The sequence below is a fragment of the Microcebus murinus genome, chromosome 7, assembly GCF_040939455.1.
Source record: "Microcebus murinus isolate Inina chromosome 7, M.murinus_Inina_mat1.0, whole genome shotgun sequence".
NCBI lineage: Eukaryota > Metazoa > Chordata > Mammalia > Primates > Cheirogaleidae > Microcebus > Microcebus murinus.
The window spans coordinates 9229884-9257405 of record NC_134110.1 but is presented as its reverse complement, the minus strand read 5'-3'; the positions used below and the strand labels follow the sequence as shown (position 1 = coordinate 9257405).

Genomic DNA, 27522 nt, shown 5'->3' with positions numbered 1-27522 from the left:
TAAATAATTTTTCAAAAGAAGAACTTGCATATTAATATCACTAAAAATGAATTGGTAATCAAAATTTTTTGTCTCAATAGATGGCAACCTCAGGTGGTTATAAAGAAGCTAGTTTTACCAAAACTTCAAAAAATCAACAATCCTTATCTTACATAATCTATTTTAGAGGAAAGAAAAAGAGGACATAACCTTCTTACCAAAGTTGAACAAGAACAGTATGAGCTAAATATAGACCATATTCTACTAGTGAGAGTGCAAATTAATGCAACCCCTTTGGAAAATAATGCTCACACCCTTCCACATAGCAATTCCACTTCTAGGTATGTAGGCTAGAAAAATTCTTTTCTAACACTTTGAAGCATTATTTATAATAGCAAAAAAAAAAAAAAAATTGCCAGCTACTTGAATGCTCATCAAAAGGAGAACAGACGAATACATTATGAAATGTGCATATTACAAAATTTAAATTAAATGAAATTGAGTTATGTAGCTATGTTAATCAACACAGAGAATTCTCGAAATCCTAATTTTATACAAAAAACAAGTTGCATAATTTATGGTATAATAATTATATACTTACATATATAATATAGTATGGTATTTAAAATTTGAAACATGCAAAAGACTACCGTACAATGTTTACAGATATATAAGTATATGCAAAAAGTGTAAGAACATGCATGAACATAAAGCTGCAAACTTACGACAATGGTGATCGGGTCCCCCGGGGAGGAAGAAGAAGGACCAGTACCAAGAAGAGTTACAAACACAATGAATAATGCCTAATCTATTTTAAAATCTGACGTAAATGTAGCATAGTCTATAATTTTATAAAGCTAGGTGCTCTAAATAGGGTTGTTTGTGTTATCTCTATTGTCTGCATATTTGAAATATTTCACAATGGGAAAGAAAGAGAAGAAAGGAGACAACACAGACGACAGGATTCTATAACAATAACAAGAGGAAAACTGTTAGGACTAATCAAAGAGCTCAGTTGGACACAAAATAAACATCCCCAATTCAGTAGGATTCCTATTTATTTGCTACAAGATGTGCGAGTGTCTAACAGGAGAAAGGTGATACCCTTTTCAGTGGCCAAAGCATAAAATAACCAGGAAGACACTCCAGAAGAACTGTGCAGGACCTATAGTGAGCTATAAAGCTTTCCTGAGAAATTTTGCTACCTCTGCAATATGCTATACATGATATACCAACATCACCACTCTCGGACGTGGAATCCGAGGCTCAGACTGGTCAGAGATTTGCCCGGGATGGCTCAGCTAGTAACTAACCAGTGAAGGCTGGAAGCCAGCCCTGGCTACCTGGCTATGCTCCCAGATCTAGAGCCAGAAGGTGCATTTCCACTGCCCACCATTGGCATCTTCAAGGAATGTAATGCCCTGAAACAGTGCCACAGCACAGGAAGAAAACTCTTATTGATGCCCCCCTAAAAGGAGGCTTAGTGGCGAGGGTAGCATTTCAGCACGACACACGCAATCCACCTTCTCTTTTCTAGTTGTACATTGTCTTTCTCTCTGCTCTCCCTGCCCGCTGCTATCTACTACATACTTCATTTTAGAGCTAAATCTTGTGGACTTCATTTTCATTTTGAGTTATTCACCTCTGACGTTTAACCACTTCGGTACCAGCGTCGACTACAGTCAACAGCCACAGATGAACGCGCACAGCGACTTTAGCTGGCAGTCGTGATATGACTTTTCTAATTTTTCATTTATCAAAATAAAATTGTGAACATTTAAAAATAACGTAATGAAAACAGATATGTATATGTCGCCTATTCTGATTTACATTGCAAGTAAAGCTGCCTGTAAAGCAAAACAAGCTTTCAGTGCTTTGAAGCTTTCCTCATCACACAAGAGCAAGACGGATTCGTTGTCCATGCACAGCACAAATTATCGTGTGGACTGTGAGTGCCGGCTGTGGGCAAGGTTTCATGGCCGGTGAGCGCCGTACCGAAGTGGTTAATGAGAACTCAAGAGACTTTTCTCCTATTCTTCACTAGCAAATCATCTGTGTGAATGATTCCCATTTGAGTGTCCAAACCTAAGGAGAACACACCATCAGCTTCCTTTCAGCTGTAAGGAAACCCCAGGATTAGGACATTACAGAGACAGAAATCAGGTGCGTATCTCCCTTACACATGAGAGGTTTAAGTCGGATACCGTCCTTTGCCCACCCTAACCCTCACAGATGGAAGCCCTGCCAAGCAAAAATTTCTTCCCAGGAGGACAGGGTAAGTTAACTAATGACTTAATTAGTTAATACATACTCCGGGATGAAAACCTGTCCTGTTTTTAATTAACAATAAGAGAAGCCCGGCCTGACATTTTGGCTCAGGGTTCAAAATATGAACTTATTCTTTGCCTTTCTTGTACTTTCCAAAAACTCACAAGTTCTAAAGCAAAAGCTGTACCAGTCATCAGAGCAAACCAGATCCCATAAAACGCAGGAGGAGGCTGCAGGGGATGCTTTGGGTGCAGGCCAGACTCATCTGTGCACTTTTGCTTCTTCCTGGAGCCAAGGGGATTGCTTCTAAAGCAGGGCGAGGTTTAGGTTTCATTCAACAGGATTTCCTTTACCAACAAAGTCCGTGGGTGAAGTCTAAAGCCCCATTTACACGAAGTCATTTCCCTCCATGTGTCATTGTCAATAAAATAATTTTCATCTAAATTTTAAATCAGCCAGGTGTGGCTAAATCCAGAGGGGGAGTACTGGAACAGGTGGGAGACATGACACAGGGAAGCTAAAGAAACGTCAATTTCTCGGTGGAGGCTCCCAAAGAGGCACCCGGTTTTCAAAGGTGAGGCATTTTCCAGCCCAGGACCAGCAGATGGCAGCATAACTCAAGAAAAGAAGCCAGGTTCAACTATTCCTTAGATCTCTTACAAAGGTTCCTTAATCAGTCCAAGGAGAAAAACACCTTTTTTATTCAAACAAGTCATGGTGGTGGGGGGGTCATTATGGGCTTCAAGTGATATTGGCTGTGTTTTTCGTATCTGTTGGTTAAAAAAACATCTACTGTATGACAAAGGTTACAATAAGCTCATAACTTTTGAAGGAATTTCTATTTCAATAACCACACAAAACATCTCCATACATTTAAAGCATAGAACCACGGTAGAACATCTATGTGAAGTATATTTACATCGACTCCCAGGCCATCTTTGGCATGCCTAGGCATTCCCAGACCTTGCCAATAGCTCTACGATCCCCAGGGATCCAAAAAAGGAGACCACCACTTTCATCAGCCCTTGCTTCTTCCACACGTCCACCCAGAAGTTTATGGAAAGCTTGGAGAAGCTGAGGAAAGTTAAAAGGACAGAATGGACTAAAAGTCACCACTTTCGGCACGGCTAAGTCTTAGAACTCCAAAATCTGCCTGTTATAAATCACAAAAGCTCTGGCATTGTGGTGAACTTTCTAACACAGAAAACATCATGTAAAAACATGGGAATGAAGTTTCCAAGTGAGCCAATATTTGTGGCTGTCAAGAGTACAGGATCTGGAGTCCAAATGTCTGGGCTGAGAGACAGACATTTCTATTTAATATTTATATTAGCTGTGTGATCTTAAGCAAGTTACTCAAACCCTCTAAGCTTCTGTTTCCCCACCTGTAAAACAGAAAGCATATTTCCTGTTTCCTGGAGTTTTTGTGAGGATTAAGTGAGAAAATCTATTTGAGGTACCACCTGGCACACAGCAGTGCTCAGTCAGGCTGGCTGCCATAGTTACTATTACTGGCATTATTACCATTGCCATTATTATCATTATTACTACTCATATCACAATCGTGTATCACTGAACACTGGGAACTTCAGAAATGAGGTTTCCTTTAGGAAATTCGTCTCCGCAGGAAATGGTGTCGTATCATGGGTGACATCTAGTCATCCATAATGTCCCTTAGCTTTCAACATTTCCAAACTGTCCTAATAAAGCAAGGGCAACATTTCTTCCTTGGCAATGCCAGCACAAGATCTCCTGACCTACATTAAAGAGCTCAGAGAGTGAAATATTGGGGGGAAACTGCCTTCTACCACCACTAGTGTTGGAGCTCCCATCCCACGAATGGCCACTCTCAGCAGATGACAAGGACGCTGAACTGCCTGTGCAGAGGATGTGTGGCTGCATAGGCACGTGGGTATACAGGTGGCTGAGACTGAGCTCCAGCATTTTAAAAAACCATCTAAAAAGTTGAGCCCCGTGCCCAGTGATACTTGGTCCTAAACTCTCCTTTCCAAAGGTCTCATGTTTGTAAAAATAATATCCATCCTTTTATTGCACACTTTCTCCCCCTAAATAGCAGTGAACCTTTGCTAAAATCTGGCCTGCAACAGCAATCTGGAATAGATTGAAGGAGGTATCCTTCCTGGACTTCACTCAGGCATACATTTCTCTCCCAAAGTGGCTGTCAGTCACTGCAGGGAGGGACCTACTGAGACACCAGACACAGAGGTGGTGCAGACAATGGGGAGGGAGAGCATTCACTGGAGGTGAGAATTCATGGTGTTAATTTTGTACTGAGCAGTAACTACAGGGCAGTTAATGTCATTGACATTGAACCATCTGGGCCATGGTATTTCAGGTGCCACCACAGCCCATGGTCACTCACTCACTTTTCATTCACAGCCCAAGGAGCTTGCTAAGTACAATTCAAGGAGGGGAACAGCAGAGGAGAAAATGTTCGGCTTAAGGAACAATGTGGCCTGTAGTAAACTTGGCTAATGCCCTGCCTTGACCCATTCTGAGGCTTTCAGAGGCCAACCTACAAGAGAATGTCCATTTCCTGTGTCTCAGGACTAGAAAGGAGTAAAACAGATTGAGGAAGCAGCCCCACAAAGATGCAAACAGGCCTCTCCAATACTCCACTGATTTTTTTTCTCTAAAAGAACAAAAACTCTCCTAGCTAAGCATGAACCATGCTGAGCAGCCCTCCAAAGTAATATTAGCCGAAAGAATAACAACAGGTTATTATGCCGTATTAGCCCAGGCACAGAGAAGCTTCCAGAATCAAAGAAAAACTCAACACTCAGGTCATGGATTGGTTCAGGGACCTCAGCAATAAGAGCTCTGGGCCCTTCCTTTAGGCAACGCCATTCACAGAACATGGCTTTCTGCTAATTTCCATGAAAAGTTCAAGTTCTAGATTGACAGTCCTCAGTCAAATGTCTCCATCCTTGATAAATTAGCTACAGCCAGGAGAGTAGGGTGACAGGGAGTCAGCACAACACAGACACGGCCACCAGGGGAGCTATTGTGTCTCTGGCAGCCACAATCAGCTGTGGTGACTACAACAGCCTTGGAGCTCATTCCCCTGCATAGTTAATTCTTCTCTTTCCAATGGCTCTCTCCCAAGAACAGTCCTGGGGACTGTCCCCCTGATCTGAGGAAAGCCCGTGGTCACTCACTTACTTATCATTCACAAGTTTCCCACGTTGGTGGATCTGATTTTCCATGGTGAAGTTGATTGTGGCACCATACACATGCTCATCCAAAAATACCTTCATTTTAGACTTGTATTCTTCATCTTGATAGTACCGGATCATATCAGGGAACCAAACTGTCAGTCCATAGTAACTGTAGTAGAGAAAGACAGAATGTTGGAGCAACATGATTAATTCTTTTAAGACCAGAGTCTATGTTCTTGATTTCATGTAGACCAAACTCACTTTAAGCATGTTCATTTGGTTCATTATTAGAAAATTTAATAATATAACTCATCATATTAATAGGAAAAAAAATCATTACCACTTCCATAGATGCTAAAAAGGCATTTGATTAAAAAAAGTTCCTTCTTGATAAAAATACCAGTAGATTAGAGATGGACACTTCCCTAACACTCAGCCCAGAATGTTGGTGAACAGCAAAGTGCTGAAGACATTCCCACTAATGACAGGAACAAGACAAAGATGCCCATTATCACCACTACTACTTAACACTATATTGTAGATCTTGTCTTTTTCTTAGGCAAGGAAAAGAATGCAGAAATATAAAATTGCAAAGCAAGAGGTACAATGATTTCTATCTGCAAATGATATGACTTTATATCTTTAAAAAAAACTCTAGATAAACCAATTCCAAAAAATGGACATTAAACATATAAAAGAGATGCTCAATCCCACTTATAAGAAAAATGAAAATTAAAACCACACTGTTACCATTCTCACCTACCAGATTATTAAAACCTCGAAGTTTGTTAAAACACTTTGTTGGTGAGAGTGTAGGTAAACACACACTCTCATACATCGCTGGGAAAAGAGTACAATTACACAATATTATGGGGAGGAGAATTTGTCAGAGCCACAAAAAAAAAAAATTACTGGTAGATTCACCTCCTCTGATACATTAATTCCACTTCTAGGAATCTATCTCACTGATAAACCAGCCAAATACAAAGTGGCCTACAAACATGGTTACTTATTGTGGCATGGTTTGCAATGGGAAGAGTCTAGAAACGTCTCAAAAGTCTAGCAATAAGGCCTGGGTTGAATGAATGTGGTGCTGTCCCATGGGGTGCAGATATGCAGATATCCTGTGCTGCTGTAATTTGAATTCAATTTACCAGTAAGGAGAGATCTCCAGAATATATCGGTGAGTACAAAAAGCAGATGCAAAACAATGTGTTCCTTTGAATAAGAAAAAGAGGAAGAAATAAGAATATGTATAAAATTACTTGCATTAGCAACAGAAAAGCATCACTGGATGGTAAATAGGAAAATAAAAGATGTTTATTTTCAACATCTGTTCAACATCTGTTTCAACATCTGAAATGCATTACCTAGTCCACAAAATTAAACATAAATAAATATAAATAAAACACATTTTTTTTAAAAAAAAAACTATCAGTGTATTGAATTCTAGTGTCTGCCATATTTGGCTTCTGAAATGTTCCCCCCTAGTTTGGCTTGAATGAGTAGAGGGAAGCATGGCCAGGCTTCCTTCACACCTTTACCTGTGCAGGTCTGGAAGGTCAGGTCCGTACAAACAGGTACCGGAAGACGTTCTGTCTTCCTGTGTTTTCCCCCCACAATGAAAGCTATCGTTAGAGCCCATAACATTTCCTGGGGCGACGGAGTGTGTCTTTGGGCACAGGCAGTGGTGAGCAAAGCAATTTCATAGATGGAAGCTTCAAATGTTGCAAATAGTTCTTAGCTGATAACACCGATTTATTGAGCACTTATTATGTGTCAGAAACTATCGCAAGCACTTTATAACTACGCAGTAAAATGGCCCCATAACACCATAAGCAGGGCCCCAAACTCACGTACAAAGAAGAATCATGTAATTTGGAGGTTAATGAAATGACTGGGGTGAGAGCCTGCTAACCACCAGCTGTATCATATCTGAGTTTTCTTTAGTGTAGGGCACAGTATTGCAGAGTTTTTACTGTTTCATCCATGTAATGTGATAGCTGCCTACTCGGTACTCATTCCCTGCTTCCTCCTGGTGAACAGGAGCTTGATTTTATTCAGGTATCAACCCTCGAGAAAGGTACCAGTATCTTTAGCACTGAGGCGAATCCTGATTATTCCAAAACCACTGGGAAATCCATTTTCCTTTGCCAGGGATTAGTTTAGCCAAAAGCATGTGACACACACGTCTGGCTGGTGTAACAGGAGAGAAAGTTGGCTGTGGGGCTTCCGGAAGACGTTCCCTTGGTGTTAAAAAGGAAGCTCAGTAATGAACAATTAATTAACAATAGCAATTAGTTAGCAATTAACAATCAATTAACAATACCAGATTGCCTACTTGAAATTGGTAAAGAAAGTAGAGTTTAGGTGTTCTCAGCGCGCGCACACACACACACACACACACACACACACAAGAAAATAGTAACAATGTGAGGTGATTGTTATGTTCATTAGCTTGATTGTGGCCATTACTTCACAATGTCTGTGCACATCAAAGCATCTAGTTATATACCTTTTTTTTATTTCATTTTATTTTATTTTTTTATTTTTTTGAGTCAGTGTCTCACTTTGTTGCCCAAGCTAGAGTGAGTGCCGTGGCATCAGCCTAGCTCACAGCAACCTCAAACTCCTGGGCTCAAGTAATCCTCGTGCCTCAGCCTCCCAAGTAGCTGTGACTACAGGCATGTGCCACCATGCCTCGCTAATTTTTTGTATATGCATATTTTTAGTTGGTCAATTAATTTCTTTCTATTTTTAGTAGAGACGGGGTCTCACTCTTGCTCAGGCTGGTTTCGAACTCCTGACTTCAAGCCATCCGCCCACCTCGGCCTCCCAGAGTGCTGGGATTACAGGCGTGAGCCACCGCGCATGGCCTATACCTTGAATATATATCACATGTATTTGCAATAATACCTTAAAGATGGGAGGAATAAAAAAGTAACCTCAGGGAGAGGCAGCCTCTTTCTCCATGGAGTAGTTTTCCCACCTCAAGGGACACCTAGAACAGCACTGGCATCTTGCAATCACAGTGAGAACAAGCCTGAGGCTGAAACTCCTGCCTCTCTACAGAATTCCTGTTACAAAGGATAAGAAGTTTCCTTCTGGTAGAAGCCTAGAATAGGTTGTCAGTTACTTGCAGCCAAAAGCATCCAATCCCGGCAGGGGGTAGGGGGGTGCAGTGGCTCATGCCTGTAATTCAAACACCCTGGGAGGCCGAGGCAGGAGGAACGCTTGAGATCAGGAGTTGGAGACCAGCCTGAGCAAGAGTGAGACTCCGTCACTACTAAAAATAGAAAGAAATTAGCTGGACAACTAAAAATATATAGCAAAAATTAGCCGGGCATGGTGGCGCATGCCTGTAGTCCCAGCTACTCGGGAGGCTGAGGCAGAAGGATCACTTGAGCCCAGGAGTCTGAGGTTGCCTTGAGCTAGGCTGACGCCATGGCACTCTAGCCCGGGCAACAGAGCAAGACTCTTGTCTCTAAGAAAAAAAAAAAAAAAAAAGAGCATCCAATCTGGTAGAAACTCTATGAGTTTGAACCAGTTGTAATCTGCGATGTATAAATGAGGCAATTGAGGCACAGGGAAATTAAAGGAACTTAAGTAAGAGAGAGCTTACCTTAAAGCCATGGTAAACCAGACCACGGCCAGGATCAGGGTGTTCATCCTGTAGGGTCCCATCACACAGTAAAGAGCATTGTCCCACACCTGTAACCCAAGCCAGAGAAGGACCATTAAAGGCGGGAACGTGTGATTTGAAAGAGCTTATTTCTCAGATTCTCTGATACATTGCCTAGGAACCCGTGGAGAGAACGGGTTCTCTCGCCCAACTATCTCCCAATTCTATCCAAATAACAAGGGGAGCCCTTCTCTTCTTATAGGCTGGCCTCATGCTCTGACAGTCTGACAGCATTTTCCCTGGGGACACGATATTCCATCAATGTAGCTGGAAGCACACTGAGTCAGGATTTCAAGGCACTGGAAGACCTCGAACAGTGAGTTCTGCTCCCTGCCTGTGGGCGGGGTGATATTCCAAACATTCGTCGACCACACCCAGTGAATACCGTCCAGTCTCAACGGGCGCTGGCCGGGGAGATGCCCACCCGCTCCACAGCTCACTTCCTCCCCGCCTGCAGGAGCCAGTGCTCCGGAGAAACGGCCTTGCCCTTCGCGAAGAATCTTTCTCGGGAATCACTAACGAACCTCAAGGGGATGTTCGTTCCACTCATTTCTTCCTTCCCATGGATTATTTAAAGAGAAGTTGCTAGAGAGAAGGATGCTTACTCGGACTAGCCGTTTTATCTACATTCAAACGCCCTGCCTTGGGAAGGACGAGAAAAGAAAAGAAAGTAAGGTTGAGAGTTTGTGGCTTCAAGTCCACAGCAAGTTAGGGGCACCCAGACATCCCCACCTGGGGTGCTTCCTTGACATCACGCTGCCTTAGGTGGATGGGGGTGTCCAGAGTCTTCGTTCTTCATCCACTACGGTGACAGACCCCCACAGAGCCACCCTCTCATCCAGCACGCGTTCCCAACCATACCTGCTTGAAAATGGTGTTGAATCTGACCAGCCAGCGCTGGTACCAAGTTCCTGTCGCACTTTGGATCTCGATGAATTCATCCATCTGCTTGGGAGTTTTGATGTTGGAAACCTGAAAAGCAAAGATAGGCGGCAGAATCTTAACCCCACTCTGTGTCAGAATTTCCTTTTCGATGTTAGGTTGAGTGTAACTGACGTTATTGACTTAGGGCTGGAGGAGCCTTTGATGACCCTCTAGTTCCATGTTTCTGAACCAAAGGCGTGCATAGCATCTCTCAGTGATCTTTCTCAGGTGGATACGTTGCACTGCAGACAAAATGAACAAGAATCTTGTTCTCACTAAATCACGCCTTTGGGAAACTTATATTAGTGGGTCCATAACACACTGAATTCCCATTTATACCTGAGTTGCCCACAGTAGAGTTGATGCCACCATAAAATTCACAACTCTATCCTGAAAGGGTACCGACATCACAGAAGTCTAGAACCCATGTAGGCAATTGTGTGGGGAAGGGGTGTTGCTACTTAAGATATTTTAAAAACACGAGAGAACAAGAGAAATCAAGGCCCCTCTGCTATTCCTGGTTTTCCTGGTAGAAATCAAAGAGCTCGGGAGTGGAGAGAAGGCTGCAGATCTCAGCGTTCCCATTAAGGGTGTGGAAAGAGTTAACAAGCCCAGTGTGTGCGGCCCCAGTGAGTGATCCTGGCTCACCTAGACGATGACTTTCCAGTTAGTCAAATGTGTAAAGCAGCCATCAAACTGCACAGCTAATCACCCACTTAAGGATATTCCTGGTCACAGAGTCTCTTTTAGTCAAGTTATCAAGGTCCATGTTTGTGGATAATCTCCTCTAATGCATAAAAGAAATGGAAGAGCATACTCAAAAAGAATTCAAAAACAGCTTCCATCACCAACTCCAAAAAACCCTGTTCCCTAGGAATAAAAATGAGTCATCTGAGTGTCTCCGTCTCTGTTTTCAGCCAGAGGACTGAGAATGTGAGGAGACAAAGAAAAAGGAACAGAGATGGGGGCTGGACGATCCACGCACAGGAAAACGGTCCCTGGACGTGGACATGGACTCGCATTTCCCGAGCACTCGGTCTAAGCCAGCACGGCTGTGCTTTCCTAAACCCTAAAAACAGTGGTTCTGACACATGTGGGAGGGCCGGGCACCCATTTGAGAACCTGGTAAACGCATTGCTCTCTTCCCTGGAATTTCTCGGACGTAATCGCGCTGCTCGCTCCTGGGCTCACTGTCCTCCCACCCCCAGTTAGAACACAGCAGCCTCTGCGGTACGGCTCTTGGCTGGAGCTGGGCTTCAAGTTATCCAACACCCCACGGTTATCACAAACCCCAGTCACAGCCACAGGAGGCCAGAAGGGGAAACTGACACCACTTCCTGAAGCTCCTTAAAAACCATACCCCAAAGCATTAAGATATCCACTCAAATGTAAATTTTTCCTTTTTTTTTTTTTTTTTGCTCCTTGGGAGAAAAATAACACCCTATTCTCTAGGGATTTGGGAGTGGGTGTGTTGACAACTTCGAGCACAATTACTCTAATTTACAATTAATTAGAATGCTTGTCTTTAATGCAGTCTAAATTAGAGGATGGCCTGTGTTGCCCCAGCCCCGCAGAACAGAGGTTCTCAGCGGAACCCTTAGGCTCCTTCCCTTTCCAAAGGTTTCAAACTGGGGACACCTGGCAGGTGGCAGTTCAGAAGCTCCTGAGGCACCTAATGGCATTGCTAGAACCCAGGCTTCCCAAGGCATCCGGGTTAGCGTGCGCACTAGCTGAGATTCCTGCCTTCCCCAGGGTCCTCTGCCAGGCCACCGAGCACACTTACGAGTGCATTTACTGACGGGATAAAACAGGCAACACCATCAACTTGGGCTGAATATTCATTCACGCCTGACTGCCAACCGCGGGCCAGCCCTCTGGGCTCAGTCAACACTCCCTGGTTGTCTCTCTCTCTCTTTTTTTTTCCTTTTTCTGGCCCATGCAGTCATGTACTTCTACATAATTCATGTGATCGAGCCCGTATGGAATACTGCACCTGTAACCTTTTAAATTCCTTTCTCCTGCTGGGTGGAAACTACTAAAAGCAGAAGTTATACTCAAAACCTAGTAACTGGCACTTGTGCTGGGATCAAACACACTTCCAGCATTTCCCAGCCCCCTACTCACTGATCTCTGCCCGAACCGTCTTCCTCGGGATGCGTTTTCCCGCCTGAAATGAGGAACCCCGGTCCTAACATAAAAGGCTTAGCTCTGTCTTTGAAACGTGAAGTTTTTATTGATTTCCAGGCCTCGTGAGATCTCATTCTGCAACATCAGGCTGCTCACCCTTGTTAAAATAATTACATGGGAAGCCACTAGACTGCGGTGGCTCCAATGCCCTGGGTTCCTGCAAAACCTAGCTCAGAATTTAAAACAAAATGGAACTTGAGCTCAGCCAATCATAGGTGGCCAACTGGGCATTGGGTATATTGACCTTCCCACAGGAATAGTCCAAAAAATGCAACCGCTCAAATTTTAACCAATCAGATAATTTCTTCTCTCTGCTTCCTCATCCACCCTGCTAAGCCACGCCCTCCTGCCCTTCAGTGGGGCCCTGACCCACTCCCAGTTTGGAACTGCCCAATTCAGGAATTGCCGTCTGCTCAAATAAATTCTTTAAAATTTTAGTGTGCCAAAGTTTATCTTTTAACACATGGGACTGGGTCATCAAGTGAGAATGTGGGATCCCTTTTCCAAAAAGGGGCTCCCAGTAGGGCAAGCCCATTTGGTTGGTCTAGAAGTGGTCTTTCCAGAAGCGAAGTTGGGAAACCCCAGGCTGAGCACCACTGTGTGGAAGCTACTGTATGAAGTGACCCAGAGGAAACTGAGGCACAGAGAGAAGCTTGCCGAAAGGCCACACAGCTAGAAAGTATCAAAACCAGGATTTGGACCCAGACGGCCTGGCCTCAGGGTGCAGACGTTTAGCCACCATGTGTCCTACCTGAGAATGAGTGGTTTGTTTTTTGTTTTTTTTTTTGAGACAGAGTCTCACTTTGTTGCCCAGGCTAGCGTGAGTGCTGTGGCATCAGCCTAGCTCACAGCAACCTCAAACTCCTGGGCTCAAGCGATCCTCCTGCCTCAGCCTCCCGAGTAGCTGGGACTACAGGCATGCGCCACCATGCCCCGCTAATTTTTTCTATATATATTTTTTTAGTTGGTCAATTAATTTATTTCTATTTATAGTAGAGACAGGGTCTTGCTCTTGCTCAGGCTGGTTTCGAACTCCTGACCCTGAGCAATCCGCCCACCTTGGCCTCCCAGAGTGCTAGGATTACAGGCGTGAGCCACCGCGCCCGGCCGAGAATGAGTGGTTTTAACGGAAAGGTTAACAAGGGCAAATGTTTTCCTCAAGACTGAAATTATGGAAGCCAAAGAATCCAAAGCAGTGAATCGAAGGTAGGTGGGAGTTAATCCAGGAAGGCTTCCTTGAAGAAGTGGGCGTGAACTTTAAGAAAGTTATGGAAACAGGTACACAGAGGTGGCTATTGCCTCCAGTTGGCCAGGGCGTGGCAGGCAGGAACACTGCATCTCCATAACTAGCAGAACATCTTCACGAACATCACCATGTACAGGTTTTCACACTGGCGAGAAACGAAATTCAGGCTAACAGCCAATGCTGGTAAGGGTGTAGAGAAATGGGTCCCCTATTGCTTGTGGTACTGTAGACTGGCATAACCCTACTGAAATGTGATTTAGAAATATATCTCAAGAGCTATCAAAATATCCATACTCTTTGAGCAAGTAATTTTATTTCTAGGAGTCGACACTCAGAAAACAAACCTAGAACGTGAAGGGGAAGGAGCTGTGTGCATGAGAAGGTTCACTGCAATAATATTTTCAGGAACAAGGTAATAAAACTGGGTAAATAAACTTCTAACATCAGAGACACATCCAGGAAAACTGTGTTAATGTTCCTAACATTAATGTTCATTAAAATGGTGGTTCTGAACACTATGAGACAACATATAAAATGATTATGAGCACTGCACCGTTGCATAATATGTTTATGTAAATCTGTGTTCATATGCTCATCCCCATGTGAATATAGCTAGTTTTTTCTAGTTTTTCATTTTTTTTTTTTAACAATTAGCTACCTAATGGAAAACCTAGAAGGGTATCCAGCAAAATGCAAAGAATAGTTATGATCGTGTGATAGGAATAGCAAAGGTTTTATTCTGTCTTTGACAAATTTTCTGTTACGTGCTTACATAATAAGGTTTTCGGTCTTTTTGTTTTTAGCAAACCAAAACAGTGGAGGGGAGAACGCCCTCTTCTCGGCACGGGCGGCCCCACACTCACCGTGAACACCTTCTCCGGGGTCCCCTTGGCCCTCATGTTGGTGTCATGGACTTTCTTCAGAATCATCCAGGCCTCATCGTGTTTGCCCATCTGGTAAGACCAAGGGAAGCGACGTGAAAAAGTCACCGCTGAACGTGCCCTCTATTCATTCGGGGTGGAAAGCCCTACAAACTCAAAGGGAATGCTGTTACCCGGCTGTGAGGAGACTGGACAAGGACTCACTGCTGTCTAGGGCCTGTGACAGACTAGGACAAGTTTCTGTCCCCAGACACTCTTGGAAGAATAATAAGGTTGTGCTTGCAAGACACCAATGCCGGGTATTGTCAATACCATCATTCCACACCGAGTAACCACCCGCGGTTGCGAGTCGGATGGACGGGGGTGGGAGCCACGTTCTGTGCTGATGGGATGAAGCAAAAAGCAACACGCCGTGGGCTGAATCCTGTCCCCACCCAAAAAAAGGTACATTAAAGTCCGAACCCCCAGTCTGGCAGAGAGTGACTTCAGGTGGAACCAGGGTTGCTGCGGGTGTAATTAGCTAAATCAAGACGAGGACATACTGGGGTAGGGTGGAGCCCTGATTCAATGCCACTGGTGTCCTTGTGAGAGGACAGCCAGGCGAAGACAGAGCCCCTCGGGGAGAAGCCACGTGACAAGGGCGCCATCAGAGTGATGTGGCTGCCAGCCAAGGGACGGCAAACATTGCCAGCAGACGGCCAGCATCGGGAAGGGGCGAGCACGGATCCCCCCTCCAGGCTGCGGAGGGAGCACGGCCCTGCTGCCACCTTGATGTGGGACTTCCAACCTCAGAAACTGGGAGAAAATTGTGTCATCTCAAGTCACTCAGTCTGCGGTACTTTGTTACAGCAGCTCTAGGAAACTCACACACAACAAAAGGTGCACAACGTCCTGTCGCCTCGGCCACCTGGTCAGGGGGTGGCAGGAAATTCAGCACAGAGAACCACTCTGCGGAAAGCTCCAGAAGGAGGCAGACAGGCAGGCTCTGGGGATGAGGGCTGAGAAAGCCTCCAAACCCTGTTGCCCTGCGCCAGCCCCTGGCCTGCCTGACCCCTGCAAGCACCAGACAGCCCCGCAGGTGGCAGGCTCGGGACACCGGGCGCAGCTTTCTGGGGGCTCAGGGCCCTGCATGGCTACAATCTGGAAGCAGCACTGATCCTGGGAGCAGCACTGAGCTGTGCCACGGATGTCCCCGCGGGAACGCGGGCAGACCACACGCACGCATGCAGCCTTACAGAGCCTCCTAATCAGGCCTCCGGGGAGGATGGGCACCACGAACCACCCTCCAGCACCACGCCTCACCCCTGCTCCGCCTCATCTGGGCCCCTGGTGCTGGCTGTCCATGAATCCATGACCTGAGGCCATCGCCAGCAGAACCAGAGTCAGGTGTGATGATGAGGGAGGTCGGGCCACCTGGGGGAGCAACGTGCAGGCAGGAGAGGACATGGGACTGGGGCTGGGACCGTGGCTGTTTCGTCCCTGTCACGCTGGCAGGGCGGCACGGACTCACCTCGAGCAGAAACCTTGGGCTCTCCGGCATGAACTTGAGGGCCACCAAGGACGCGGTGCAGGGCAGAGCGCAGATGATGACGAACACTCTCCAGCTGTGGTAGTGGTAATGGGTGCCCATGCTGAAGCCCCAGCCTGTGAAGGAGCAATCAGAGGATTTCTAGAACATGCTCTTTCCCGCTACAGAAGAGTACCTCTGAAGCTCTGGCTTGCACACTTGACACAAGAGCGCAGCCAGGGGAGCTGGTTAAGACGCAGACTCCCCCAGCTGCACCTCCAAAGCCCCTGAGCCGTAAGTCAGGGACAGGAGCTGGGAATCTGCACTCGGACAAATCCCTGGGTTCGGCCCTGGCCTGACACTTCCAGAGCCTTGGCCACGAGTACAAATAGAAGCAACATTCCATATTTCTATATAGTCGTTACATTTTAAGTTAACATAAGTTAAATAAAAGATGTGCTATCCACCTCCCTTGACAAATAACAAGCTAGAAGAATAGGCCAGGCCCAGAATCACGCCCACCCTTGCCGGACTCCCCTCTTTCCCCTCCCCCAGCCCCTCCTGCAGGGTGAGAGGCCATGCCCACATGTGTGGCGACACCACACGCCACCGTGGTGAGAATGGGCACACTCGTCAGATTCCTTGAGTTTTGGGAAATTTCTGGATCCTGAGTGGCCAGGGCATGATGTGGATGGAGGCTGAGAGAAAGTCATGGGCTCACGACCCCCTGCCTCATGGGAAAGGGTGCAGCCCAAGGAAGGCCAGAGCAGGGAGGGCTCCCTCTTTCCCGGGGCGGAGGGCGATACCAGCTCCAGGTGATTCCAGTGCCAAGGACTCAGGACCACACTTTGAGAAACACTGTAAGTCACAATGCAGCCACATGTTTTTTTTTTAATAAGAAACTGAACGTCTACATTCAAATGCATCCTACCGTCATTGGAATGTGGAGGCAACTAGCTTCCATTCAGCTGTCATTATTCAAAGCACTGCTAAAACTCATATTCAGAAATTACATTCAAACATTATTTCGAATATCCCCACGGGTAGCAAACTTTCCTCTTGTAAGTAACACAGTGGAAAGAGCCTGGACTTTGGCCATCACCTAGATCAGAGTTCCTTCCAAATCCTGGCTATACTACATCATTACTGTGTTGGTGTGTTTTCACAGCAGCAGAACGCAGGTAATGATAACCCCACAGCTTTGCTGGCAACCCATAATAACTCACCTGCTCTCAGGGCAGAACTGACATTTTTAGAAATAGCTACAATGGCATTTAGTGCCAACGATATTGAATAAAACAGATAAATAACACCAAAGATCAGCAAAGAAATTGTTTTTTTTTTTTTAAAGCTGAGGTTATAAAATAGGCTGGTTCTCTCTCATGCCGCTAAAGTATTTCTGAAGGCAGTTAAAACAGTATTTTTTAAAAGACAAAGCTATATAAACACATATATCAACTTATATAGTTTAGAGGGTAATAACTATTTGGATATAAAATTTCTATTTCATTTACTTAAAAAACATACCACATGGCCAACTCCAGTGGGGAGCGCTTAGGTCTTGAATTCTTATTACTCCCCATTGTGGTTCAACTTATTCTGCTAGGAATAGATTCTTAACCCATATCTACTGCTGCAGCAGGTATTTTCTACTCTATCTGCACAACTGAAGGACTACGCAGAGGGATACCAGGTGGGAAAACGTGGGACCTTGTCCATGAGGACACAGTTGGCCACAACAACGGAACATACACTTCATCCAACGCTCTCAACCAGAATCAAATCTCTTTTTGCACAGCTTGGTCTCTTCTCATCTCACTGGGGTTTGTTTGTTCCTTTTCATTTTAATCAAAAAGCCTTTCCTTTCTCCTGGGAGTAACACTAGAAAGAGGAAGAGAAAACCGTAGTAATATTTACACATTCTCTGCTCATGTGCGAAAAGCATTCTGGCATCATCAGAAGTCAGGCTGATCAAAACTACACAGCAATCAAACTCAGATGGATAGCCAGGGCAGGGGGGAGCAGAAGAAGGTATGTTGATAAAGTATTCGGCCTCAAAATAATTTTTCTTCTTTACAGTGACATGTGTAAATTTTCCAAAATTCAGCATCGCCTCATGCCTCTATGGTTTTGGTTGGTGATTTCAATAATCTGCATTTATCACATTCATTGGGCACATCCTTGGGGCCCTAAACTAAATAAAATTAAATGGCATACTGCTTCCGAATGTTTGGAACAATGTTAATTTGGAGGCAGGGATTGTTGTGTTCACTGATCTTTTAGCCTGCCCTACTTTTTCTCTGTCAGGATTTCACAAACAGCTGGTGGTGCTGCCTACAGTGGGAATTAATCTCCCATAATATATCCATTTTTTCTGGGCTATGCCTGTGAGTTCCCAGGAAAACATTCCAAGCTTTGTAATATTCTTTCTCAATGAGTCAGTCACCCAAATTTCTGGTGCCAAGACCTCCCATCCCTTCATTCTTGCAAAAGCAATTAAATGGGTTACACAGGCTGTACACACAAACTTCGGTCTCCTTTCTGTAGTTACACTTGCATTTGTTAGAGGATTAATGACTTGGGTACATTGAGAAATATCATCAAATGTCTGGTTCACTGTGGACCAAACATCTGGTCCTGGTAAAATGAGGCTTAAAATAAATAACGGCTCTTGTTAACACTCTGATTCTAGTCTGCCATGTTTCTAGGGTGGGTTTTCCCCAAGTGAATGCCTGCTTCAATCAAGCCTGATCATGTGGGAGGCTTCTATTTTAAATGAGTGCCAAAGTCTCAGATTTCATACAGGCATACCAATAGGGACATGTCCTGTCTATCCGGGGTAAAATATAAGCTCTACTGTCAGCCTGCAGTGGTCAGCTAGTAGCCACGTGGCCTCTCTGCCATGGGCACCCCATTCATCCTGGTCAACATGCTCCCAGTTTGAATTCTGATATTGCTTTCTTAGAAATCAGACAGCTACACAATAGTGTGTGTTTGTGTGTGTGAAGTGGGGGTTGCCAACTCTCCTCACAACATCCTCCTGCCCTTTTTTCCCTACTGTGTTGCAGACAAGTGCTTTAGATGGGACTAACCCCACCCGCAGAGGAGGGACGTGTATGTAAACCATTCAGATCAGAAACACCAGCCGGACTTTACATGAGTGAGAAACGTCTATTGCGTAAGACCACTGAGATTTCAGGGTGTATCAGTTTATCAGGGTAATGCACCCAGTATCACTTTAGCCAACACAGTAGGTGTTGTCTACACACCAAAGCTTCTTCCTAAAAAGATATATGTAGAAGCCAGGTGCAATAGCTCATGCCTGTAATCCCAACACTTTGGGAGGCCAAGACAGGAGGATCACTTGAGCCCAGGAGTTCAAGACCAGCCTGCGAGACACAGCACGACCCCATCTCTACAAAAAATTTTGAAATTAGCCAAGGGTGATGGTGTGTGCCTATGGTCCTTGTTACTTGGGAGGCTGAGTGAGGCAGGAGGATCATTTGAGCCCAGGAGTTTGAGGTTGCAGTGAGCTATGATAACACCACTACACTCTGGCCCAGGCAACAAAGCAAGAACCTGTTTCCAAAAAAAGATTATCTATGGAGCCTCCATTAACTCAGAACACAGAGAGGGTCAGATCTAAAGATGAACAAGTAGAGAGGTGTTGGTTAGCTTCAGGGGCAGTTGTCTGCTACCACCTAGAAGTCTACAGGATTCTAAATCATGGCAGAGTCTAGACTCAGAATTGGTGGTTTCCCAAAAATGATCTTCAAGGATGATGATGGTATGACTCAGTATACTCAAAAAGCATAATCGAATTCAAAACCTAATGCCTTCTCCCTACTTTGCTCTTGACAAGACTGACAGTAAGAGTTAAGGTTGCCAGGTCTCTGTCCAAGAGAATACAGTTTTACAATTATCCAGGAGAATAAAATTGTCCCGCTGAAACCATGACCTTGCCTGTAAGGGCTGCTCCACTTCTGCAGACAAACAGGAGTGCCGGCAGGTGCCAGAGTAGAAAGTGCACAAGCATACTGCACCCAAGAGGGCCTCGGGACTACCCCTCAGGACTCTACCCCTCGGGACTCTACCCCATACTGGGGCATGGCCTTGAGCAAGTCACCAACTGCTCTTGGATTTTCTTATGTCCCTCATCTATGGAATGGAGTTGCCAAAGCCTAACTTGTTGGAGGAGATGAAGGTTGAGATTCTTTCAAATACAAGGAAGGAAAGAAGAAAGGGAGAGAGGAAGAGAGGAAGGGCGGGAAGGAGGAAAGGAAAGAGGGGCAGAGAGAAAACAGTATGTTTTTCTAAAATGACATGTATTAAAATTAACAATGTGTCTGCAATGTTAGACGTCCTTTAGAAAGATCAAGGTCACATACAGGAACTGTGTGAGAGTACACAGAATAGGCCCGAGGGCAGGCACAGTAGTTAGGGGGCAGGTGCTGCAGACACAGGGGCCCCGGGCTATTGTAGGCCAGCGCTAGCTAGCTCACCGTAGTGGGGGATGATGCTCCAGGCCATCACCGACGCGTAGATGCCTCCCGTCATCCAGAAGATGCCCAGCCAACTGAGGTGCTCTCCTCGCTTCTCCCGAGACAGGAACTCAGAGAAGTAGGCAAAAACAATCGGCAGAGCACCCCCAATACTGCAGAGAGAAAATGCCCGAGAGAAGGAATCAAGTTATACACTAAAAACGGATATAGCAGAAACCAAGTGGCCTCATACCCAACCCCTAGGCTCTGCAGGGGGGAAAAAAAAAAAAATAATGAATTTGAGAGACTGGCCAGGCCATTGTCTACAGGTGGGAGGCAGTCTTAGATTGTTTTTACTTTATATACTAATTTTAGAGCCTAACCCTAACCCTTTGTAAGTTTCCACTTTAATATAGCATCTTGAAAGTCAAACAAAAAACTCAGTTCAAGGGTTTCTAGAGGTACCACGCAGAGGTAGCGCACCAGAATGGATGGACCCCTGACCTAGGAAAGCCGGGCTCAAGCTCTCCAGGTACGTACCCTATGCCTGAGATGAGTCGGCAGAAGAGGAAGGCCCCGTAGCCCTGCACGAAGGAGGAGAGGGAGGCGAAGGAGGCATTGATGGCCAGAGACATGCTGAGAACTCTCTTCCTTCCCAGCTTGTCAGCCAAGCCGCCCAAGATGAAGGCTCCCGCCATCATTCCTAGGTAGACTATCATCCCTGAGAGGAGGGGAGAGAGGGAGAGAATGGAGAGCGAAGACAAGAGAATTAAAAACTACCTGATGTTTAGAAAATCCAACACTCATTTTCACGTATCCTAGAAATTCCATGCCGTAGACAGAAAAGGTGGAATGTGATAAGATGTTTGGGGCAAATTAGAAGTGCTATACAAATGTGACTTTTACCAATGTTATTTTTTCTAAAGATAGCCTCACCAGATTTACACATACGTACACAGACTAACACAGATCAGACAAAACTGGGATAGTTGCACCTTTCCTAAAGACTGCTCCTTTGGATGCATAATCTGCACGCAAGAGAAACGCTGTAATTTCATGTTTTAAGCAAGAAAAGTGTTTGTGCTGCAAAAGCCCTCTCTCTAGGGATTATGTTTAAGGAGAGAATTCCCAGGGTAAAGGGTGGCAAAGCAGGTATGGGAAACATTGGGAAGGAAAACTCGGTGCGAGTGAAAAACAGCAACTGCCAACAAGGGTGGCTATCCTGTCACCACCCAAGAAGGACTTTTTTCAAGACATAATCAATGTTCTGACTTCTGAGGGGAATGCAGCATAATTTGTTAATGGTGTGAGATGAAGGTATAATTTCATTCTTTTGCATGTGGATATCCAGTTTCCCCAGTATCATTTATTCAAGAGATTGTCTTTCCCCCATTGCATATTCTTGGCACCTTTGTCAAAAATCAATGACCAAAAATGTGTGATTTTATTGCCGGGCTCTCTATTCTGTTGCATTGGTCCATATGTCTGTTTTCATGCCATTACTGTGCTTTTAAAAATTACTGTAGCTTTGTAGTATATTTGAAATCGCGTATTGTGATGCCATCAGCTCTGTTCTTTTTACTCAAGATTACTTTGGCTATTCAAGTCTTTTGTGGCTCCATATGAATTTTAGGATTTTTTTTTTCCATTTCTGTGGAAAATGCCATTGAAATTTTGAAGGGATTACATTGAATCTGTAGATCAATTTGGGTAGTATGGGCACTTTAACAATATTAACTCTTCCTACCCATAAACATGGAATATCTTTCTATTTATTTGTATCTTCTTCAGTTTTTTCATCAATGTTTTACAGTATCCAGAGTATAGATCTTTCTCTTCCTTGTTTAAATTTATTCCTAAGTATTTTTTTATGCTATTGTAAGTGAGATTATTTTCTTGAATTCTTTTTCAGGTAGTTCATTGTCAGTCAATAGAAGTGCTACTGATTTTTTAATATTGGTTTTCAATATCCCAACTTTACTGAATTCATTTATTAGCTCTGATAGATTTTTGGTGGGGTTTCTACGTATAAGATGCCATCTGCAAACAGAGACAATTTTACTTCTTCTTTTTGAATGCCTTTTATTTGTTCTTCTTGTCTGATTGCTCTGGCTAGGACTTCCATTACTGTGCTCTATGCAAGTGGCAAGAGTGAGTGTCTTTGTCTTATTGAGTATGGTGTCAGCTGTGGGCTTGTCATGTTATGTTGAGGTACATTCCTTCTGTACTTAATTTGTTGAGAGTTTTTATCATAAAAAGATATTGAATTTTGTCAAATGCTTTTTCTGCATCTATTGAGATGATCATATGATTTTTATCCTTCATTCTGTTAATGTGGTGTATATCACATACTGATTTGTATATGTTGAAACATCCTTGTATCCCAGAGATAAATCCCATCCCACTTGATCATGATTATGATCCTTTTAATAGGCCACCTAAATTCAATTTGCTAGTATTTTTCTGACAATTTCTTTACCTATGTACATCAGGAATACTGGCTGTAGGTCTCTTCCCTTGGAGTGTCCTTCTCTGGCTTTGTTTTTAGGGTGATGCTGGCCTTGTAAAATAAGTTTGAAAATATTCCCTACTTTTCAAATTTTAAGAAGAGTTTGAGGAAGATGGGCATTCAATCTCTTTGCTCATTATTTGTCTGTTCAGATCTTCTATTTCTTCTTAATGCAGTCTTTGTAGATTGTATGTTTCTAGGAATTTATCCATTCTTCTAGGTTATGCAATTTATTGAGTATAATCATTCATAGTAGGCTCATGATCCTTTGTATTTCTGTGCCATCAGCTCTATTGTCTCCCCTTCATTTCTGATTTTACATGAATGTTCTCGCTCTTTTTTAGTGTAGCTAAAAGTTTGTCGATTTTGTTTATCTTCTCAAAAAACCAACATGATGCTTTAACTATTACACTTTACTGCTCTTCATAGAAAAGCATTGATCAGAGTCTCAGCTCCACATTAGTTCATTCTTTCTTCACCTGGTCATCCCCAAAGCTGCTTGCTAAGTGAGGACTGGTTCCTTCCTTTCAAGGAGATAAACAATAAAATGAATGATTATCTTCGAGTGCAAAAAAAGCGCTCTAATGAAGGTATATGTCAGGCATTATTAAAACGCACAGGAGGAGGAAAGCTTGGATATACTTCTCTCAGTGTGAGAAGGCTTCCAACAGAAAGACACTGAGATGTTCTTGAAAGACAAGTAGAACTTAGTCCGATTTCCATTCGGTGATTGGGAGAGTGCATTAAAGGCAGTGGCAGACAGCAAGTGCAAAGGCAAGAGGCGAAAAAGAAAGCCTGACATGTTTGGGCAACTACTTGTAAGTAGTTCAGCATGAGTAGAGCATCGTCCACGTGGGAAAAACTGAAGAGGGATTCAGGGTGGAGGGCAGGACGGAGGCCAGATCATAAACAGCTCTGTATGTGCGTGTGAGGGAGAACATGCATGTGCACAGCTGCATGCATGTGTGGTCGTGTGTGCACACACGGGTGTTTGCGTGCACGCGTGAGTGGTCTACAGATTTGCTGAGAACAAACCTCTCTATACCCCATACCCTGGCCCCACCCTGGAGTAAAACACTAGCATCCAATAAAAGTTCATTTTTCCTTTACTTCAATAAAGCTATCTTCAGCACTTCTCAAATTTAACTGTGTACACAAATCACCTGGGGATCTTGTTAAAACCATATTCTGATGCGACAGGTGTGGGCTGGGCCCTGAGAGTCTGCAGCTCCAGCAAGCTCACAGGTGAGGCTGGTGCTGCGGGCCAGGAACCACACGCAGAGCACACCCGCCCTCCCGTACACACAGTGAGGCATGCTGACCGGAAGCTTTGCCTTGGAACCCGCAGATCTTGTTCACCGGTTGTATCATTCAAGAGATCAACCTCTCACCTTCTGAGGGGCTGAACCACCTGATTTGTACACTGATGACTGAACTTGATAATCCCAAGCTGCTTTCGCATTCATTTATTTACTTTTTAAAAAATGTAAATCATGAAAGATGAAGTTCTGTGAATTTTCCAGGAAGAAGATATTTAGATTAAAAGCCCAGGCACAGGCCGGGCGCTGTGGCTCACGCCTGTAATCCTAGCTCTTGGGAGGCCGAGGCGGGCGGATTGCTCAAGGTCAGGAGTTCAAAACCAGCCTGAGCAAGAGCGAGACCCCGTCTCTACTATAAATAGAAAGAAATTAATTGGCCAACTGATATATATATATAAAAATTAGCCGGGCATGGTGGCGCATGCCTGTAGTCCCAGCTACCCGGGAGGCTGAGGCAGAAGGATCACTCGAGCCCAGGAGTTTGAGGTTGCTGTGAGCTAGGCTGACGCCACGGCACTCACTCTAGCCTGGGCAACAAAGCGAGACTCTGTCTCAAAAAAAAAAAAAAAAAAAGCCCAGGCACAAATGTTTGATTCAACTACTGAAGGCCACACAAGACACGTTTATGGGCCGAAAGTGGCTTCTAGGCTACCGGTTTGCAATCTCAGCAATGAACACTGTGCCAGTTGTTCCGTGGTTATCTCTCAGCTCCAAAGCCTGGCTTCCAGACCCGACTTGGCTCACAGATCCCATATCTTTTTTGCCAGCTGCTCCCTACCAGGCTCTGCCAATAGGGGGCACTAGAGAGAGAGGCTTTAAAGGCTGGAGAAGGAAGAAAAGCCCCTTCCTGTGGGTTTCACCTGGGTAGCAGCAGTGTCTTTCTATGGCAGCGGCTGAGTTCAACCAGCAGAGACCGCAGTGCACCCCACCCTCCCCTCCTGCACCTGCACCAGCCAGCCAGGGCCTCTCTCCAGAGATCCGAGTTGCAGCTTCATGGGGCCCCTTTGCTGAGGTTCTAAATCATAATCAGCCCAATCTCTTCCCTTTACCTCCCCAGCCCTAGGGGTGGTAGCTGCTACCTCAGTGATGCTTTTCAAAACCATTTCACTTGCCCAGTTAATAATTTTTTATATTAAAGTCTCTCTTTTCAAATGACTGGTATGATTTCTATCTCCTTACTATTCCTGGACTCTTCTAGACGCATAGGAAAAAATGACAAATCTTAGAAATGAGATATTAATTCCAACCCCTTGGAATTAATTCCAACCTTGCCTAGCTTTACCAGGCAAGAAGGCTGAGCCTCAGAGAAGGTCAGTGGCTGGCCCAGCACCGCCTGGCACTGCGTCCTGGCTCCTGGCTCTGAGCCTGGTGTTTTCACTGCTAAACCTCACCGTCCAAGACAACAAAGGTACTGGAGAGAGTCAGAAGAGCTTCTCAAATGCTGTCTTTGGAGGCCAGGGAAAGGACGGACGGAGGAAAAATGAGCCTGTCCACCAGGGAAGAGAAATATGAAATTAATGGCGCCTCTGTGCTATTCATGTGAAATGGCTGTGCTATTAAACTCATTTAAAATCTGTCATTCCCAGAAGAAATTAAGACAATAAATTTGGAAAATTAGAGTGCAATGGAGTTATCAAAAATTACTTTAGTGTGAGGCAGATAAGGGACTAGTTAGGAAACTGGAAACTCTACCATCCTTCAATTCCACTCAACAAGCCGGGTGGCACATATGAGGGGAATGTCCCCTTAATACAAGGAGATTTTTTAAAGACATTTAAAACCACGATGGCTACTTACAGAGCAGGGGCTGGGGGATGAGACTGAAGGGAAAGACTTAACTGGTGATAGCACAACAAAGGAAAGGGAACACGCCTCCTTGGAAGAGGGAGGAGCCTGTGTTGCCAAGAACCATGGAAGGAGGGGCCGGCGCTGAGCCTGACAGGTGGGCGGTGGTCCCGGCTCCCAGACTGCCAGCCGCCTGCCTGACCCTGGCAACCCATTCGGCTTCTCTGACCATTACTTCTTTGTAAAATTCAGACGATACTTCTCATCTTGCAGAGTTGTTAGGGTTATATTAATACAGGAGAGTGGGTCTAAACCATCTAGAAGGGTGCCTGGCTTACAAGGAAATGCACAATTAATAAAAGTTGCCATTGTTGTTATTAGTAGTGCAGCTTGGAACTGACCTTGGAAAACCACAGGATTGCAAAAATGAAAACAAGGTGGTGGTATTTTAAAAGCAAACCAACCGCATATTAAAGAAATCTGAGGAAAGAGGACAGAGAATCGCAAAAGAAACTTATTTATAGCAGCGTGCCCTTTCGAGATACCTCCCTCTCTCCATACCTGGAGAAAAAGCCAGGCTCCAATAAAAAATTTCTTTCACAAAAATATTTTTTGAGTTTCCTGTAACAAGACTTTGAGGGAGAAAAAACACCTTTTTTTTTTTTTTTGGCTAACTCATATTTCTTAAGTTCCTTGATTAAATGTCATCTCCTTAGAAAGGCACCCCTGATGTTCCAAACTAGGGCTCATCAGATTTTTCCTATAAAAGGCCAGAGAGTAGCTATTTTACTGGCGAATAATTTACTTTGTAGACCTCTTATGATCTCTGACATATCTAATTCTTATTTCCTTTTAAGTTGATGGCTCTTTAAAAATGTAAAAACAAAAATAGGTCACGGGTCTGTGGGCCAGTTTGCTCACCCTTGATTCAAACAGAATTCGGTTACCCCTGGCTGGCCTTTCTGCAGCATACTGTTCCTTTCCTTCATACTGCACATATCTCTATTTGCTGTTGTGTATTTAGTCGACATTTGTCAAGATCCTTTGACTGTAAACTCCTGGGAGGAGGGATCCTGTTGGTTCTGTTCACATGGGGTTCCCCACTGTGTTTCTAGCACTTTGCACAAAAATCGATGCATAGCAGGTGCTCCATTACTAATTGTTGAATAAACAAAATATATCAAAATAATTCATATTTACTGTAGAAAAATCTGAAAAATACCCCAACAAATGTATTAAAGGAGTACTACTCAACTGAAAAAAGGAATGAAATAATGTCTTTTGCAGCAACTTGGACGGAACCAGAGACCATTATCCTAAGTGAAATATCTCAGGAATGGAAAAGCAAACACCACATGATTTAATAATTGGGAGCAAATCGATAGGCACACACAGTCACAGAGAGATGTAAAGGTCATTGGAAATCCAGAGGGAGATGGAGGAGGGAGGCTGGGCAGAAATTATCTGTCAGGTACAATGAACACTATTAGGGTAACAAGCACACTGAAAACCCTGACATTATAAAAGGTATCCATGTAACAAAAACATTTGTACTCCCTTAATATTTTGAAATAA

At 44.4% G+C, this 27522-nt stretch overlaps 1 protein-coding gene across 8 annotated transcripts in view; it reads right to left on the bottom strand.

Annotated features, from left to right (window-relative positions):
* Positions 1-27522, bottom strand: part of SV2B (synaptic vesicle glycoprotein 2B) — a 158273-nt gene that overhangs the window by 22081 nt on the left and 108670 nt on the right. For all 8 annotated transcript variants that reach the window (XM_076004784.1, XM_020289073.2, XM_020289072.2 and 5 more), the window contains exons 3-9: positions 20875-21055; positions 20356-20507; positions 15857-15990; positions 14329-14418; positions 9970-10080; positions 9049-9137; positions 5431-5595 (exon numbers count right to left, since the gene is read on the bottom strand). In XM_076004784.1, coding sequence (XP_075860899.1) covers positions 5431-5595; positions 9049-9137; positions 9970-10080; positions 14329-14418; positions 15857-15990; positions 20356-20507; positions 20875-21055 — 922 coding nt within the window. The remainder of the gene's footprint in view (positions 1-5430; positions 5596-9048; positions 9138-9969; positions 10081-14328; positions 14419-15856; positions 15991-20355; positions 20508-20874; positions 21056-27522) is intronic.